Below are 17,314 nucleotides of genomic sequence, written 5' to 3'. Positions count from 1 at the left end.
GATTGATAAGAGTATATAGAAACATAGAAACATAAAAGACTGACGGCAGAAAAAGACTTCATGACCCATCTAGTCTGCCATTATACAATTTCCTGTATTTTATCTTAGGATGGATATATGTTTGTCCCAGGCATGTTTAAATTCAGTTACTGTGGATTTACCAACCGGGGCTGCTGGAAGTTTATTCCAAGGATCTACTATGAGAGAATGAAGAAAGCATAAGAAAATATACTTAAAGCTATTGACTATTATAATGTTAAACATTCACCCAGGTTCTCAGGTTTCATCATCACAGCATTGAACAGAGTGTCAATTAATATTGTTAGTTACTTTTAGGCTGCAGTAATATGTAAAGTTTGCCTTATCTTTCCTTCTTTCTCTATCCATGTTAAGAAACCGTGAGAGTGACATTTCTTGTAAGAGTGTAATACACAAAGAGGCACTGTTTCTTTTTTGTTTTTCAAACTAAAAGCCTAATTTAATGCACAGCGACACTCTCCTTGTTTTAGAGAAGCCCAGAGCCACCAACTCATTCTTCACCAGAACCAAGACAGTTGATTCTTCTGTTCTTAATAACACTTTTGATTGCTTTGAGAATAGGTATATAAGCACAAGTAGATTTAAGTTTCTATAAATATCCCTAAGTACCATCTATCCTAATTTATTTTACTTATTTAAAATGTACAATATTGCCTGTTTATCTCAGAAAACCAGTAAAGTATTCCTTACAAAAACGCTTAGCTTCTAAATCGTAACCCTGACAAAAACAGCTTGGTCCTTAAATGGCCCACTTAGAAGAATCAGCCACCCATAACCTGATTGCTTTTCACCTTCACTACCTGTGCTTCGTCACAAGGATAGAAAATAGGATAAGGTTATCTAAATATATTGATTTCCATATTCTATAATTCACATATATTCTTGCAAATATAAAATTAGTTATTTAAATGGAAACACAATACATTCCTTTTTAATGACATAGTTTGTGACCAGCTGACCTTGCTTAGGTAATGCTCATCCCTCACCCCCAAAAAATAGCTCTGTACATACCATGGGGAAGACTAATTGAAATTCAAGGTGAATGCTTTATAGCAACAATGGAGAATCAGTCTGACATAAATAAAATTGCATAGAAAAGACTACCTGGGATTGCAATTGAAACCAAGCCTAAAAATCTTTCCACATAAATATATTTGTGTACATATATATTCAAATATGTACCCAAACACACACACACACATTTCTCCATATCTTTTTCTCTCTTCCTCCCTCCCCTTCCCTCCTCCCTCCTCTTTCTCTGTCAATTTGATATTCCTGGAGGCGTCTGTAATATGGTAAATGATTTAGCTTTACTAGATAAATGGTCTAAGCAATGGAAACTGCAGTTTAATGTTTCCAAATGTAAAATAATGCACTTGGGGAAAAGGAATCCTCAATCTGAGTATTGTATTGGCAGTTCAGTGTTGGCAAATACTTCAAAAGAAAAGGATTTAGGGGTAATGATTTCTGACAGTCTCAAAATGGGTGAACAGTGCAGTCAGGCGGTAGGGAAAGCAAGTAGGATGCTTGGCTGCATAGCTAGAGGTATAACAAGCAGGAAGAGGGAGATTATGATCCCGCTATATAGAATGCTGGTGTTCAGTTCTGGAGACCTCACCTACAAAAAGATATTGACAAAATTGAACGGGTCCAAAGACGGGCTACAAGAATGGTGGAAGGTCTTAAGCATAAAACGTATCAGGAAAGACTTAATGGACTCAATCTGTATAGTCTGGAGGACAGAAGGAAAAGGGGGGACATGATCGAAACATTTAAATATATTAAAGGGTTAAATAAGGTCCAGGAGGGAAGTGTTTTTAATAGGAAAGTGAACACAAGAACAAGGGGACACAATCTGAAGTTAGTTGGGGGAAAGATCAAAAGCAACATGAGAAAATATTATTTTACTGAAAGAGTAGTAGATCCTTGGAACAAACTTCCAGCAGACGTGGTAGATAAATCCACAGTAACTGAATTTAAACATGCCTGGGATAAACATATATCCATCCTAAGATAAAATACAGAAAATAGTATAAGGGCAGACTAGATGGACCATGAGGTCTTTTTCTGCCGTCAGACTTCTATGTTTCTATGTTTCTATGTTTCTAATTTATGTATTCTAACTAGACAGATTTTGGCTAATCATTAAAAGCTAAGCAAGGTCACACATGCTTTGTATGTGGATGGGAAACTATCAGGAAAAGTGGTATTTTAGGCAGACCAGGGGTGTCAACTCAATTTCATTGAAGGCCATATCAAGGGCTGTAGTTAACCTTGGAGAGCCAGGTGTGGCCAACTAGGTGGGCATGGTCAAATTGATGCTACTCACTGGGCATGGCGGACTGGGTGGGTGTGGCCAGCTTGACGTCACTCCCCAAACTGCTGGGTTTGCATTGGGTAGACTGAGCCAAAACCTTGGTGGCCCAATGTTTTCTCTTTGCATTGAATAGACTGAACTAAAGTGACACAGCATGGCCCCTTACATTTTCCAGGATGGCCCCACAGGGCCAGAAATGGCCTGGGGCTGTTATGTTTCACATCCCTGGGCTAGATTGGAACATTATATCCACCACCACCACCCCTGAAAAAGAAAATTTGAAACAGGCAGTAGCAAATCACGTCTACATTTTCATCATGGAAAACAATTACTTCTGCTTTGTTGCCATCCAACTTCATAGTTGTGACAAGAATCAAGCTCAACTTGAGACATTTTAATTCATTAAATAAAGTCATCCCATAAAAAATTATCTCATCTGTGTACATCATTAATTCTTTCTCTCGGGCAAGCTGCACTAATATAGAGAAGCAAATAAATATTTCCTTCCTTCCTCCCCTCTCTCCCTCCCTCACTGAAAGGTCAAGGTGGGGAAGGAGGGGAAGCAAAGGCAAGTAACCCAAAAACCTACTGCTGTTAGACATTTACATTTTTTTTGTAACTCTGCTTCATCTTGATAAAGCAAAAAAAAAAAAGGGGGGGGGAGGAGGTTTCAATTAATCTCAAAATACTTTGCATTCTTCTTGCTGCTTCTTTTGGCCTTTTTAGTAGCTAGAAGGTGTTGTGAGTACACTGAAGAAAAGCCACCCCTGGTGATTCCAGGGGGGAGAATCTATTGAGACTTTCAATTGAAGATGTCAAAAATAAGAAAAACAAAAGCAAAGCAGGGCTTTGACTTTCTATAAGGGGTTGGGGGTATATTGCTTTCCAAAGCAGCTTCAAGGAAGTGTTTCATTCTGTTTTCAAAACAAAGCAGCCCTTCAAAGCTTTACTCCACCATAATGTCTGCAACCATCAGCAGTTTGTACCTACTTCTTAGTTTTGAGTGGTATCTTAGTAAATCCTAAGTGGCATTCCTATTAGCTACGTAGGGTAGAGAAAGATAAAGAGATTGCAATTCTTCTCTACAGTTTGGTCATTTGCTATGCTGCCAGCGTTGCTGTCCTAAATCCTTGAAGATTCTTTGTTTCCAAAATGAACAAAACTGGTAAATACATTTGGCTAGCGTAAAGACATCCCTAGTGTCTGAGAACATTGTTCCTTAAGAACAAATATATCTTGTTTTCTGCAACAAATGCCTTTAAAATATGCTCTCCCCCCTCCCCTTCATTTTGATTCCTGTTTTCTCTTACTGATCTATCCCCCTCTAGTTTCACCTCTGAAATTATGCTCCAGGGAATGAGACTGTAGTGCTTAACACTGCACTCCTGACGGAATACTGCTGATCTTAGAATATGTATTATATTGCTAAAGGGTAATTCTCAACAATCTTTTGAGCTTATGTCGTATACATTTTCAGTCATCTTATACCGATTTCCATTTGCACTTGATCAGCTCATCCAGGAACCAGTGCTGCCATAAGCTGAAACTGGGTCAGCTATTCTGATTTTAACAGTGCAGACTGTAGTAACTGGTAATTGCGAGTAATACTGTAACTCTGATCCAACTCAAGTGGTCAGCATAATCCGACTATTGATGAAAGAAGGAAACAGTGAGAGACAGGATAAGTAAGAGAGAGAGAACCAATGAAATTTGGAAGGAGCTGGAATCTGTTCTCCAATGTACTGATTTTTTATTTTCATTTTTTGCTGGGGTGTGGGTGAAAAGAGAAAATTAAAAGGAAAAATGTTAAAATTAACATAGAACCTTTCCTTTCTTTGATTGAGATTTTCCCATACTAAATATCCATATTGGCTGTTTGCTTAAGATACAGGTTTGAGTTCACATATTGTGCAATGCCGTGGTTTGTTTTACCCATATCTTTTAAATAAGTGTAATGGCCAGATATAAATGTAATACTGAATCCTATACTGGGGAATTTACTACTCAGAATGGCTGGATTCATATATTGTGCTAGCCTGAAATCAAAGAAGCTCTGCTATATTTTGCGGTTTATTCTTATTATAGCTGCTCCGAGTCTACGGAATCTAATTAATAATAATAATCATCATCAACATCATCATCATCATCATCATCATTATTGTTATTATTGTTGTTGTTGTTGTTCTATACTGGCTAACCTTTTCTACTCTTGGCATTGAATGACTATTTTTTCTCCTGTGGAATTATATCTCTGACTTGCTTTCTAAAGGTAGTGGGTGATGCAGCTTTTGTCCTGAGGAATGCTCGGTTGACAAAGGAAATTGCAGATGGAAACAATGCAGCCATTGATCAGGCTGACAGTGGACACATGCACAGTAAAGCTATAATGTGTTGGTTATTAGTCCTTCTTCCACTTAGCACATTTCCCCTGTGTTCAACCCTCATCTCCCTTTTCTCATTCATCAATTTGCCTTTTCCATCTCATGCCTACTGCTTTGGCTTGTTCCATTTCTAATTCTGAACTCCATTAGTAAATGAGGCAGAAAGACAGGTGTAATTAAAATAGTGTCAAGAGGGATATGAACAAGGAGAAGGTGAATCATTTTTATTGTCCTGCCTCCTAGCATCATACAATAAAGTCAGTTTTAATATCATAAGATCACGTGGTTAAACTACTCCAGATCGCAGTGAGATTTTTTTGAAATGTGAAGACAAAAGAGAAACACTTCCTCTGGGTTTTGTATGTGAACATACTGTTTCCTACCCACTTTCTGACATTTGAGAGAAAACTGAAATATAGGACACTACTTTTTTTCTTATTGAGCTTCAGTGTACCAGAAATGCATTGAGGGCATCTGATGTATTTCCTTAGTCCATATTCAATTCAATTCAATTTATTAGATTTGTATGCCGCCCCTCTCCGAAGACTCAGGGCGGCTCACAACAATAATAAAATCAGTATAATAATGGAACAAATCTAATAATAAAATTATATTAAAAGCCCCAACAATTTAAAAACCATACAACACATACATACCAAACATAAAATATAAGAAAGCCTGGGGGAGATGTCTTAATTCCCCCATGCCTGACGATATAGGTGGATCTTGAGTAACTTGCGAAAGACAAGGAGAGTGGGGGCTGTTCTAATCTCCGGGGGGGGTTGATTACAGAGGGCCAGGGCCACCACAGAGAAGGCTCTTCCCCTGGGGCCCGCCAAATGACACTGTTTGGTTGATGGGACCCGGAGAAGACCAACTCTGTGGGACCTTATCGGCCGCTGGGATTCGTGTGGTAGAAGGTGGTTCCAGAGGTATTCTGGTCCAATGCCATGAAGGGCTTTAAAGGTCATTACCAACACTTTGAATTGTGACCGGAAACCATGGAGTGTTGTAGAAATGTGGGCACAATCTAGGAAGCCCCACGATAGCTCTCGCAGCCACATTCTGCACGATCTGAAGTTTCCGAACACTGTATTCACCGATTTATGTGTCTTCATGTGTAGGCACATATATGTCACAACATTACATGAATTATATTCATTTGATAGATCTAGATCAGGGGTGTCGATTTCATTGAGGGCCACATCAGAGTTGTGTTTGACCTGGTGTGCGGGGACGAAGGTAGGTCTGGCCAGGATATACATGGCTACTTTGATTTCACTTGTGTCAGGGATGCTTGGTGCAGCCTAAGTACTCTGCCAGTGAAAACAGGCTCCCCGGGGCTCTGTTTCTTGCTGCCACAGCCTCCTGCAACCCTCTACCAATGAAAACTCCTGACAGAATATTGCTGATCTCAGAATATGCATAATGTTGCTTGGGGATAATTTTCACTAGCAGAGGGTTGCAAAAGTTTGGGCAGTAAAAAACAGAGCCTGGGAGGCCTTTTTCACTGGCAGAAACACTGCAAGCCAATCCTTTGTTGTTTCCATGGAGGCCAGATTTGACCCTTGGGCCAAATCTGACCCTCGGGCCTTGAGTTTGTTACCCCTGATTTAGATCCTCAAAGCAACACAAATATCTCTTCTTTCTTCATCACTCAACCCAGCAAACAAAAATGTTAGGTTTGCCTGAAATGTGGTAAAAATCACTACATAAACCATATGGCGAAAATCAGCTTTTTCAACCATTACATTATATTGTACACAATGTGGGGCAGAAACAAAATTACCTTATTCCTAGTGGCAGACTGCTAGGTTTGTGCAAATATAGCAAAATGGAGAAAGGAGTGGATTTTCTTTCTTGTATCCAGATTGTCTTCATAGCAGTTTTAACTTTGAGTTTAAAAGAGTTTCATATAATTTGCTATATGTAACATATTCTAATCTATATAAGATTAATGCAGTGTTATATATATAGTACTGTCAGCTGTAATAAAAAAAGATACAGGCTAGAGGATTTTCTTTGGTACATGTACTTTTCCTACCATGCCTACCTAGAAATATATAGGTAGATATCTATGGAAATTCTCAACCATCCAGGTCATAGTTATTCTGAAGAAGCTTCTTGGATGAGAAGCAAAATGTCTTCAAAGAAAAGGAGGAAACTCCAGTTGCCTCTTGAAAAAAGCACCTTTGGGATATAGGTAGATAATGCTGATATTTTTTTTCCTATCTAATATAGTTTATGACAGTTTTTAATTGCCTTTATGAAACACGAAAGAAACTGGGACTTAAATTTGTGTAGCAGTTTCCTCAACATTTCACTTAAATAAATTAATCATTAAATTATTTACAACATTAACAATTAAATATATATAAGAATAGAAATTATTAGTTATAACTGAATGGTAAATAATCTTGGGGGAAAATCTTCAATCAGCATGTTTGGAGGAAGCAAAAAATAATCACTTTAAAATTTAAATAAAGAATATATCCAGAAAGAGAAAGCAAAATTAAGGAATATTTGACATGCAATGGAAAACCTAACAGTGCAAGAAAATGTTCCCCAAACTCTGCAGATTGTAATGTTGATTCCCAGTGCCTTAATTTTGTGACCTCTAGCTTTGTGCATTCACATAGAAACTTTATTGCAAAGAAGTCTAGCATAAGCTTTTTTGTGATATAAAATTACTGGTGTTATCTTTACTTCTTTAATAAAAGTTTAAACTACCATAGTTTCAAAGGATGCAATGACGCTTTTGCCACTCATCCAATGAAGAAGCTTTATATCTTTAAGACTGAATCTCAAGATACACGACCTTTGATGTAGTGATTCTATATAAAATGGATGTAAAGAGACAATGTACAGGACTACAATCTAACGCAGACATGAGAAATTCAGGAGGGTGTTGAAATTTTAACAATTGTCTTAATGACAACAATTATCTGAATAATATTAATATCTTGAATTATACCTCTCCAAGTCATGAATGGAGGAAATTGCCTACATTCCATTCAACTTCACATAACCTTTGTTTTTCTTTTTATGATTCTGTAATCAATTGCTTCAAGATGGGGTTGGGACAACTGAATGAAGCCAACATTTACTGGTCGGATGCCCTCCCCAATGCTTATGTGGAGTTTGCAGCAAATATTTTCTCATGCACCCTGGTAGAAATCATGTCCACATTGTATGAACCCATTAATCATTCTCCTTTCCCAGCTGATTTTTCAATTTAATTTGAATTATTTATGAATGTTGTCTCGCTCATTTGTGTTACCAATTCACATCCTTAATGGATTTGTCTTCACAGGGTGTTTATCAACTTACAATGCAGCTTTTTTATTTCCTCTTCCTTCTTCTCTCTCAACAGATTTCTCAAACCCAGATGAAAGCTGAAATGAATGCCTTTTAGACTGAAGGAACCTGAGTGCACTTTCACTACTAATACCAGAGTGAAAAGAAAAGCTGATCCAACCACCCTGTCTGCTATCGACGTTTGGAACTACTCACTGAGGATTGGCCTTCTGTATAGGACATAGTTACTCTGCCATTTAGCATACATGGAGGAAGGCATCAAAATGTGTAAACCTGGCTAATAACAAGTGATTTTCAGAAGCAGACTGGAGTACAGTCCAATTGTACATGGGTTATTTTGCATTTAGTTTCTAGGAATATTACAATCATCTGCACAGAGGACAAAACACACCTTTGTTTTATTTCTTCTTTTTGCTCAATTCTCCCTCCTTCCTTCAGTTAGACATGGGCCCGTGGACTAGAATGTGGCCCATGGACAGGTTTGCTTTCTTGAAATCCTGGCTTGTTTTTTTTCTGGGATTGTATGTGCAGTTTTCCAAAGCGTTGGCCTGTCCAAGTGTATGTCGCTGCGACCGAAACTTTGTCTACTGTAATGAACGAAGCTTGACCTCAGTGCCTCTTGGAATACCGGAGGGTGTAAACATACTCTACCTCCACAATAACCAAATTAATAATGCTGGATTTCCTGCAGAACTTCATAATGTCCAGTCTGTGCACACAGTCTACCTGTATGGCAACCAGCTAGATGAGTTCCCTATGAATCTCCCCAAGAATGTCAGGGTTCTCCATCTGCAAGAAAACAACATCCAGACCATTTCTCGGGCTGCTCTGGCACAACTCTTGAAACTGGAAGAGCTTCATCTGGATGATAATTCTATCTCTACTGTTGGAGTGGAAGATGGGGCATTCCGTGAAGCTGTTAGCCTCAAGCTTCTGTTCTTATCCAAGAATCACTTAAGCAGTGTACCAGTTGGCCTTCCAATGGACTTACAAGAACTACGAGTAGATGAAAATCGAATTGCCATCATATCAGACATGGCCTTTCAGAATCTCACAAGTTTGGAACGTCTCATAGTGGATGGTAATCTCCTTACAAATAAAGGCATTGCAGATGGCACCTTCAGCCACTTATACAAACTTAAGGAATTCTCTATAATAAGGAATTCATTGACATACCCTCCTCCCGATCTTCCAGGTAGAAATCTACTTAGGCTTTCTTTACAGGACAACCAGATATCACAAATACCACTTTCAGCCTTTTCAAATCTTCATCGCCTGGAACGACTTGATATTTCCAACAATCAACTCCGGATGCTGTCTAAAGGTGTTTTTGACAATCTTCAGAGCCTGAAACAATTGACAGCAAGGAATAATCCCTGGCTATGTGATTGTAGTATTAAATGGGTTACTGAATGGCTCAAATTAATTCCTTCCTCCATCAATGTACGAGGATTCATGTGTCAGGGACCAGAACAAGTCCGAGGTATGGCTGTCAGGGAACTCAACATGAATATGTTGTCATGCCCCACAACTACCCCAGATGTCTCATTTGTTACCCATATTCCCACAACAACTTTGCCAACCACGATGGCCCCTACTTCATCACCCTTAACTCCAAGTAATAAACAAACAAACATTCTTCTTGCCCCTACTATAACCACACTCCCCATTGTGCCTGAGAGGAATGATGAAGAAAAAATGACCCTTTCCCCTATTGAACGATTTCAGCTGTTTATCTACGTTGTAAATGGCACTTGCATCCAAGTGAGCTGGCATTCCCTTTTTAATGCGATGGCCTACAAGCTTACGTGGGTTAAAATGGGTCATAGTCTGGAAGGAGGCATTATTCAAGAACGGATAGTTACTGATAAGAGGCAGAACATCAGCTTGACAAATTTAGAGCCCAAATCGACCTATCGGATTTGTTTGGTTCCCTTGGATGATTTTAATAATTACCGCATTGGTGAGGACACTGTGTGCTCAGAAGGCACAACGAAGGCTTCCCTATTGAATAATGGAAGCAACTCAGCTTCTAGCCATGAACAGACAACTTCTCATAACCTTGGTTCTCCATTTCTGTTAGCAGGCTTAATTGGGGGGGCTGTTGTATTTGTGCTAGTGGTTCTTCTCAGTATCTTTTGCTGGCACATGCACAAAAAAGGACGCTCCACCTCTCAGAAGTGGAAATACAACCGTGGGCGACGGAAAGATGACTACTGTGAGGCAGGAACCAAGAAGGACAACTCCATCCTGGAGATGACAGAAACCAGCTTTCAGATAGTCTCCTTAAATAATGATCAGCTCCTTAAAGGAGATTTCAGATTGCAGCCTATATATACCCCAAATGGGGGCATTAACTATACAGACTGCCACATCCCCAACAATATGCGATATTGCAACAGCAGCGTCTCAGACCTGGAACACTGTCATACGTGATAGTGAGGTATGTGGTGAGGCAATATTACCACAAGCAAGAACCCAGAGGGAGAAAGCAAAATTAATCTACTCACACAAAAATCAACAAAAATTACATTTGATAAATGTTACCCAAATGCATTTGCGCATTTGAATACTCTGTAATTTATATGGTGTACTATATAATGGGATTTTAAAAAAAGTGCTATCTTTTCTATTTCAAGTTAATTGCAAACAGTTTTGTAACTTTTTGCTTTTTAAAATCTTTAAAATATATATAAGTATATAAATATATATATATAAATAAATATATATATATATATATATTGAAGAAGTACTGTACAGGGTTGTACAATAAGAACCCAATGCCATGGCAAAGGAAATACAAAACATAATGCCTCATTCTTCAAACATTCAATAATTTGATTTTGGAGCTGTTTGGGGGATTTTGGCTTGTATATCCATTAGTTTAAGATAAGTTTGTATTACAAGAGGAAACTTTAGGAATGCCTAAGCAGTATTACATGAGAAGAAAACAATTTATCTTCATTGCTGATCTTTTAAAAAAATGGAATAGCATTTGTAAAAATTAGATTGGCCACCTTGCCTGCCTCTGTCCCTTTAGCTCCCTTTAGACTAAAATTAGGAACTCCCTGGGTATCAGGCTTAACAAACCTGTATCCTTCATTTTGTTATTTTATTTTTTCAGAAGGTATATCACTTTGTTCATTTCTTCTCAGAAAAGCTGTATGGAGCATCAAAGCATTTGTTATTAAATTCTCAGCAAATTGGGAATGTGGTTTTTTTTTAAATTAAACTTCATCTAGACTTTTTTTTCTAGAAATGCATTTTTGAATTGCCAGTGAAATCACATTAGATCATAAATTTCAAAATTCTATTAGCAATCCAAACAGATCTTTGGCAGAATACAATCGATACTTTCATTCTACAGGTAGTCCTCAACTCAATTGAACTCAAAATTTCTGTTGTTAAGTGAGTCAGTTGTTAAGTGAATTTTGCCCCTTTTACGACCTTTCTTGCCACCATGGTTAAGTGAATCACTGCAGTTATTAAATCAGTCAATGATTACTCAGTAAATATGGTTTCCCCATTGACTTTGCAGTCTTGATTAACCATTTACAATTACTTGCTGAGCTGATTTTGCCAAATGCATAACTTGCATTATTTCAAGTTAAGGAAATGTCCTCAACTTTATCTGATTCCCTTCCAGATTATTTTGTTCAGTTTTGTACCTTTGCAAAAGGGCTTCCTGGTATTCTAAGCTGTACAGTTCTATTAATATGGGAACATGACTAAAAAGAATACCTACCCCTTAAGTGATGGAAGAAGAACAGTCTCCAGGGCATCATATGGAACATCATATGTTATGCATGGAGAACTTAATGCAGTTCTTAGTATTAGGCAAAGATTCACTGATGGTAGATTAGTTAATGCTCCCCTCTCCCCATATGTAGTCTCTGCATGAAGTTGAGGACATGACTATTGATGGCTTCAAATACTGGCATGACTGGGATCTTAGCCAAGGGATAAGATGTTAACTGAGATTACAGAACTGTAGTCTACTAAATGTAGATAGTACCAGGTTGGAGAAGGCTAGACTATACCACCCATATTTGATTTGAATTTTATTTATTTTAATCAATAAATTAGTGTGGCCTTCCCTTATACTCTTCTCTATTTTTTTAATCTAAATAAATTTACTCTGCAGTCATATGCAGAATACTTGAGAATAAAGCACAATTATCAACTCATTCATTTTTAAAACCAACAACTACTATATCTTGTCTGCCACAATTATATTGATTTGAAACAGATGCTTAAAACTATTTTCTAATAATCAGAAAGTATCTACAAAATTAGTCATCTCAGTAATAAATCCTTTAATTAAAGGCTAACTAAAAATCACCTTTGAAAAAAGGAGAACTTAAGGTCCGGAAACAAGAATTATGATCTGTATACCTTTTCAGTTTATCTAATTTGTTATTAATCACAAACACACAGAGACAGATATATTAATGTTTAGCAACATTCACTACTTTGTAAGATAGCAGAGTCCAATAATTTCCCAAGGGATTTGTTCATTTTGCAATCATCCTTCAATAATAACATAAGAATTTTCATTGGTATTTTAGGCAACCAGTGTTGGTACTGTATCAGTGTAGTTGCTGAAGGTTGATAACTAAGATTGCTATATGGTTTGAAATGTATATTTTTAGCTAGGAAACTATGCTTTACACCCCACCCTCCCTTTTGACTGAACTGGCTGTTTGTTGACAGAAAATACTGTTTAAACATTTAAAAGAAACACATAGAGCTATGAAAAATGTAGACAGAAAAGGCTTTCCTGCAAGCAGGATACCATCTAAGTGGAACAAGTATAACTTCATGTAGTTAAAATAAACTAATTATTTGCACATGCTGGATAATGGGATGGCCTCCAAACTGAATTCCTTTATAGAGTGTAAGGCTAAATCTTATTTCCAGCAGAAGGAATGCCTCTGAATTTCAGTTGATGAGAGTAACAGCTGTTATTCTTACTTTCTCCTAATCAGAATCATGCACTTGATGAAAAAAATTATGATAGACTAAATAGGCTTTTTTGTCTAATCTAGTTGTTTCTAGTTATGTTTTTCTATATCATTAACCTAAGCAACACACACACACATACTATCTTATCAATAATAAAACGGAGAGTCCAAATAGTAGATCTTGTATCTGTGTTGCAATATATATGGCAGTCATTTACATGAAGAAAAGAAAGTAAATATAATGTTCATCAATTCCATCAGGATTGAACCTGTTTCATTCTAGTACTCTTTGTCAGGATTTTACCTTTTCCTTTGCATTCCTGATTGCTGACTTGTAAGGAGTACTATGATTTTTCACCCAATGACTGGAAAAGAAATTCTCTGTCCCATCTTTGAAACAGAATTGGTTTCATTCCTTGGGAAAGCATAAGCAGCATTAGGCAGAATATCAGTCATGAAAGCAATGACTTATTCCAAATGAACATTTTAAAATGTGTTCTTAACCAAACCACTTTTCAAGTTGCAAAATTATTAGTGCTTCTATAAGCAATTTTCAGTTGGTTCCTTGCCTTTGAACTCTTTCTATTCCTACTTTTCACAATACAATGGATGATTGAAGATATATGTAAGCATTATCTATCTATCTATCTATCTATCTATCTATCTATCTATCTATCTATCTATCTATCATCTATCTATCATCTATCTATCATCTATCTATCTATCTATCTATCTATCTATCTATCTATCTATCTATCTATCTATCTATCTATCTATCTATCTATCTATGATAAGGTGAAAATGACCGACTGCCTGGCCCCTGGACTAGGGCTGAAAAGCAAAAGGAAACAGTAAACTCCCTTCCATATTTGGGTATACCAGGTGATTTGACAGAATACACACACCTCAAGGCTTTTATAATATGCTTTACACCCAGATTACAAAGGACAATTGCTGTTTATACAACATTTGCAAGCAAAACAATAAGATGGCTAAAACTTAAGACATGTTAAGTCAAAAGTTGAGTTTCCTACAACTTTATAAATGGAAATCAAGTTTCAATCTACCTATTTTAGATTAATCAAATATTGTATAAACCTAATCAAGGAGAGTTTAAACAACAGTTTAAACTTGCCAGGGTTAACTTTATCCATTATTTTTTAAAATTGTCTTGGATGCATTTACTGTTTTATCTTCCAGTTAGGTTCAAGACCTAATGTCTTTAGGCATTTAATATTTTGTTTAAAGACAGCTATTCTATGCAGAAAATTTACAAGCAATAAGATTTGAAATATTTGGTGGAAAGCTGTCATCTGATGCTTTTGGTAGTAGTGTCAATACCACTTAGTGTAGTTTGAGAGTCCAGTCCCCAAACTGTCCTGATCTAATTGGATCATTTCAAAGATAGCCTATTCCAAGGTAGTTTGGTTGACTATATAGAAAAAAGGGTGCTTCGTTGTCAAAAAGCAAAAAGAATTGACTGCATCTTTTTCAGCAGGAGGGGACATTAGGATAGGCATAAAAGACAATTATGAAAAACTGTTGCCCAATGTCATAGAATTATAGAAATGTTGATGGTGGAGAATGACTTGGCCCAATTTCAAATATATATCAAAAATCTACTTAGATTTTTTTTCTGTAAAAGAACAGGTATATGAAAGGAAAACATACTCTTTCTAAAAGCAGTAGACTATTAGAATTTGAGTCCAAATATAGCATTAACTCTATTTTTCATAAAGTATATCAGTTTATGATAGATTACTAATTTCATGAAACATAAAAATTTCACAAGCGAATAAGAGACTAGATAGTTAATGATAACATTAAAGATTTCTCCCAGTTCCCATGAGTTTGTTTGACCTGGATAAAAGTTGCTCAGATCTTATAAAAATATGAATAAAGCTCTAATGATTGCAGACAAATATATGCATCTCACAAAACTTTGATATGCAAGTGGAATATGCATTTGTTAAACCATCACTAAATAGTGATTTTGTGTCTTCATTATTTTTCAAGGGTAATATAGAATTTCCCCAAATTAAAATGTTTTTATGTAGAGAACTGAGCAGGAAGGTTATTTTTTTATATTAAACATTTTGTGATACTTCTAATGGGCAAAACAAGGTAAATATCATGCATACAAAATCTGGAGAGTAGGAACTTGATTCTGCTGACAATGTAGCTGGCTGTTTTTCCATATATACGATAGTTAATATTTGTGGAACAATGCTGAAAAGTAGGTATTAATTCTGGGAGTTGGGATAATGCAAAAAAGAAAAAGTCCTTTCATTAATTAATCAATCCATTCACCCTCTATAAGTAATTCCAAAATCATTGAGAGAGTCCCATCTACCATTAAAAGTTAAACTACTTTGTATGTACCAAAAGTTTATAGCAAGTTCCACTAATCCAGCAAGATGGAGAATTCTGGGAATTGAAGTCCATAATACTTAAAGTTGCCAAGTTTAAAGACTTCTGCTTTAAGGCATGTTGCCACCCAAACTTTAAAAAATTGTGAATCCAATGGTGTATAACTTTTTAAGTTTCAGCTATCTACTGTAGTATCCCACCATAAAAGGTATCTTTAGAAGTATTCTGGGCAGCCAGAAAATATCAGGAAGAAAAGTAGGACTGTGCTGTTGGTTCCACCTCCAACATCAGCATACTATGCCTCCTGGTGCTTTCCTGCTTTACAGATAGGAAAAGAATTCATTTTAGTACTAAAGGTCAATGAAAAAAGTCTCAGAGGAAGTGAAGCGCATGCTTTGCAGGTGATATTAAGAGCCTCAGGTTTGGGGGGACATGATCGAAACATTTAAATATATTAAAGGGTTAAATAAGGTTCAGGAGGGAAGTGTTTTTAATAGGAAAGTGAACACAAGAACAAGGGGACACAATCTGAAGTTAGTTGGGGGAAAGATCAAAAGCAACATGAGAAAATATTATTTTACTGAAAGAGTAGTAGATCCTTGGAACAAACTTCCAGCAGACGTGGTAGATAAATCCACAGTAACTGAATTTAAACATGCCTGGGATAAACATATATCCATCCTAAGATAAAATACAGAAAATAGTATAAGGGCAGACTAGATGGACCATGAGGTCTTTTTCTGCCGTCAGACTTCTATGTTTCTATGTATACTGGAACAGTTTACAGTAGTGTTTCTCAAATTTTGAAACTTTAAATTATACTGCACTATACTTGCAACAAAGTTTCAAAGAATGAAAATAATAGAAACACAGCCCATGCCTTTTTAAAAAGGTGCTAGAAACAAAACCTGTGTTTTTTGCTGTTCCCTCTGAAAGCACTGCTTTGTTGACAGGCTAATTTTAAGGCTCTTTAGTTCACATTGTTCTTTATGATTGCAATAGCAATTTGGAAAGTGGAAGAGAGAAACTATTTAAACAAAATATCCTAAGCTTTGAATGCACCCATCTCTTTTTTCCAAGCTTGGATTGCTGTTCTGGAAGCTGCTCTCAGTTGTTTCCATGTGTTAGTGCATGCAAACCCACTGAACCTTGCTATTGTAATTGCATTGCATTAACGAAGGGAGTAGCAATGTTTTATATAGACTTCCATATGTTCAGAGGCATTCTTCTGAAAGTTTTGCACAACTTTTGGACATTAAAAGTTGATTTCAAGTTGCTATCTCTTATGCCCTGCCTATATGTTGCTCCTAGAATAATTCACCTGCAAATTCTGAATATGTGCTCCATTCAAAGAAGGCATTGCCACTTCCTCCTGAGTCCTATAAAAATGTGGCACAGTGGGTGAACATAACAAGTTTGTTACTAAATAGCAATAGCATTTATACCTATATACCACTCCATAGTGCTTTACAGCACAGGATGAGCAGTTTGCAGTGTCAGCATATTGCCCCCAACAATTTGGGTCCTCATTTTACCAACCTCGAAAAGAGAAGGCTGAGTCAACCTTAAACCTGTCAAGATCGAACTCCGGGCAGTGGGTAGATTTAGCTTGTAATACTGCATTCTAACCACCGCACCACCAAGATCACACTATGTCTCAAAGCTACCCTCAGAAAAGCTAATAGAGGATTATTTCAAGATAGAATAAAAGTAAAGGGTCAATTGTTGGTTTTACAACCACACCGCAGGAGTAGGAAATCCTCACACTGTAGGATGTGTGCATTTCTCAGCTCTGATGTATGGCTTCAAAACTCCCCCTCCTATCTACTCACAAATTGAGTATTTCAGTGGCAGACTTCTAAAAATGGCCCATGGATATTCCACCATTTTTACTAGAAAAACAAATTGTGTCTAAGGATTCACGT

At 36.8% G+C, this 17,314-nt stretch overlaps 1 protein-coding gene across 2 annotated transcripts in view; it reads left to right on the top strand.

The window, feature by feature from the left end:
• The window catches only part of FLRT2 (fibronectin leucine rich transmembrane protein 2), an 88,714-nt gene extending 78,021 nt beyond the window's left edge, over positions 1-10,693 (top strand). For both annotated transcript variants that reach the window (XM_070753888.1, XM_070753895.1), the window contains exon 2: positions 8,111-10,693. In XM_070753888.1, coding sequence (XP_070609989.1) covers positions 8,500-10,491 — 1,992 coding nt within the window. In that variant the 5' untranslated portion in view covers positions 8,111-8,499 and the 3' untranslated portion in view covers positions 10,492-10,693. The remainder of the gene's footprint in view (positions 1-8,110) is intronic.
• The last annotated feature ends 6,621 nt before the right edge of the window (positions 10,694-17,314 follow it).

This window comes from Erythrolamprus reginae, chromosome 1 (genome assembly GCF_031021105.1).
Source record: "Erythrolamprus reginae isolate rEryReg1 chromosome 1, rEryReg1.hap1, whole genome shotgun sequence".
NCBI classification, from domain to species: domain Eukaryota; kingdom Metazoa; phylum Chordata; class Lepidosauria; order Squamata; family Dipsadidae; genus Erythrolamprus; species Erythrolamprus reginae.
The sequence above is the reverse complement of the archived record's forward strand: the minus strand, read 5'-3'. Positions and strand labels throughout refer to the sequence as shown.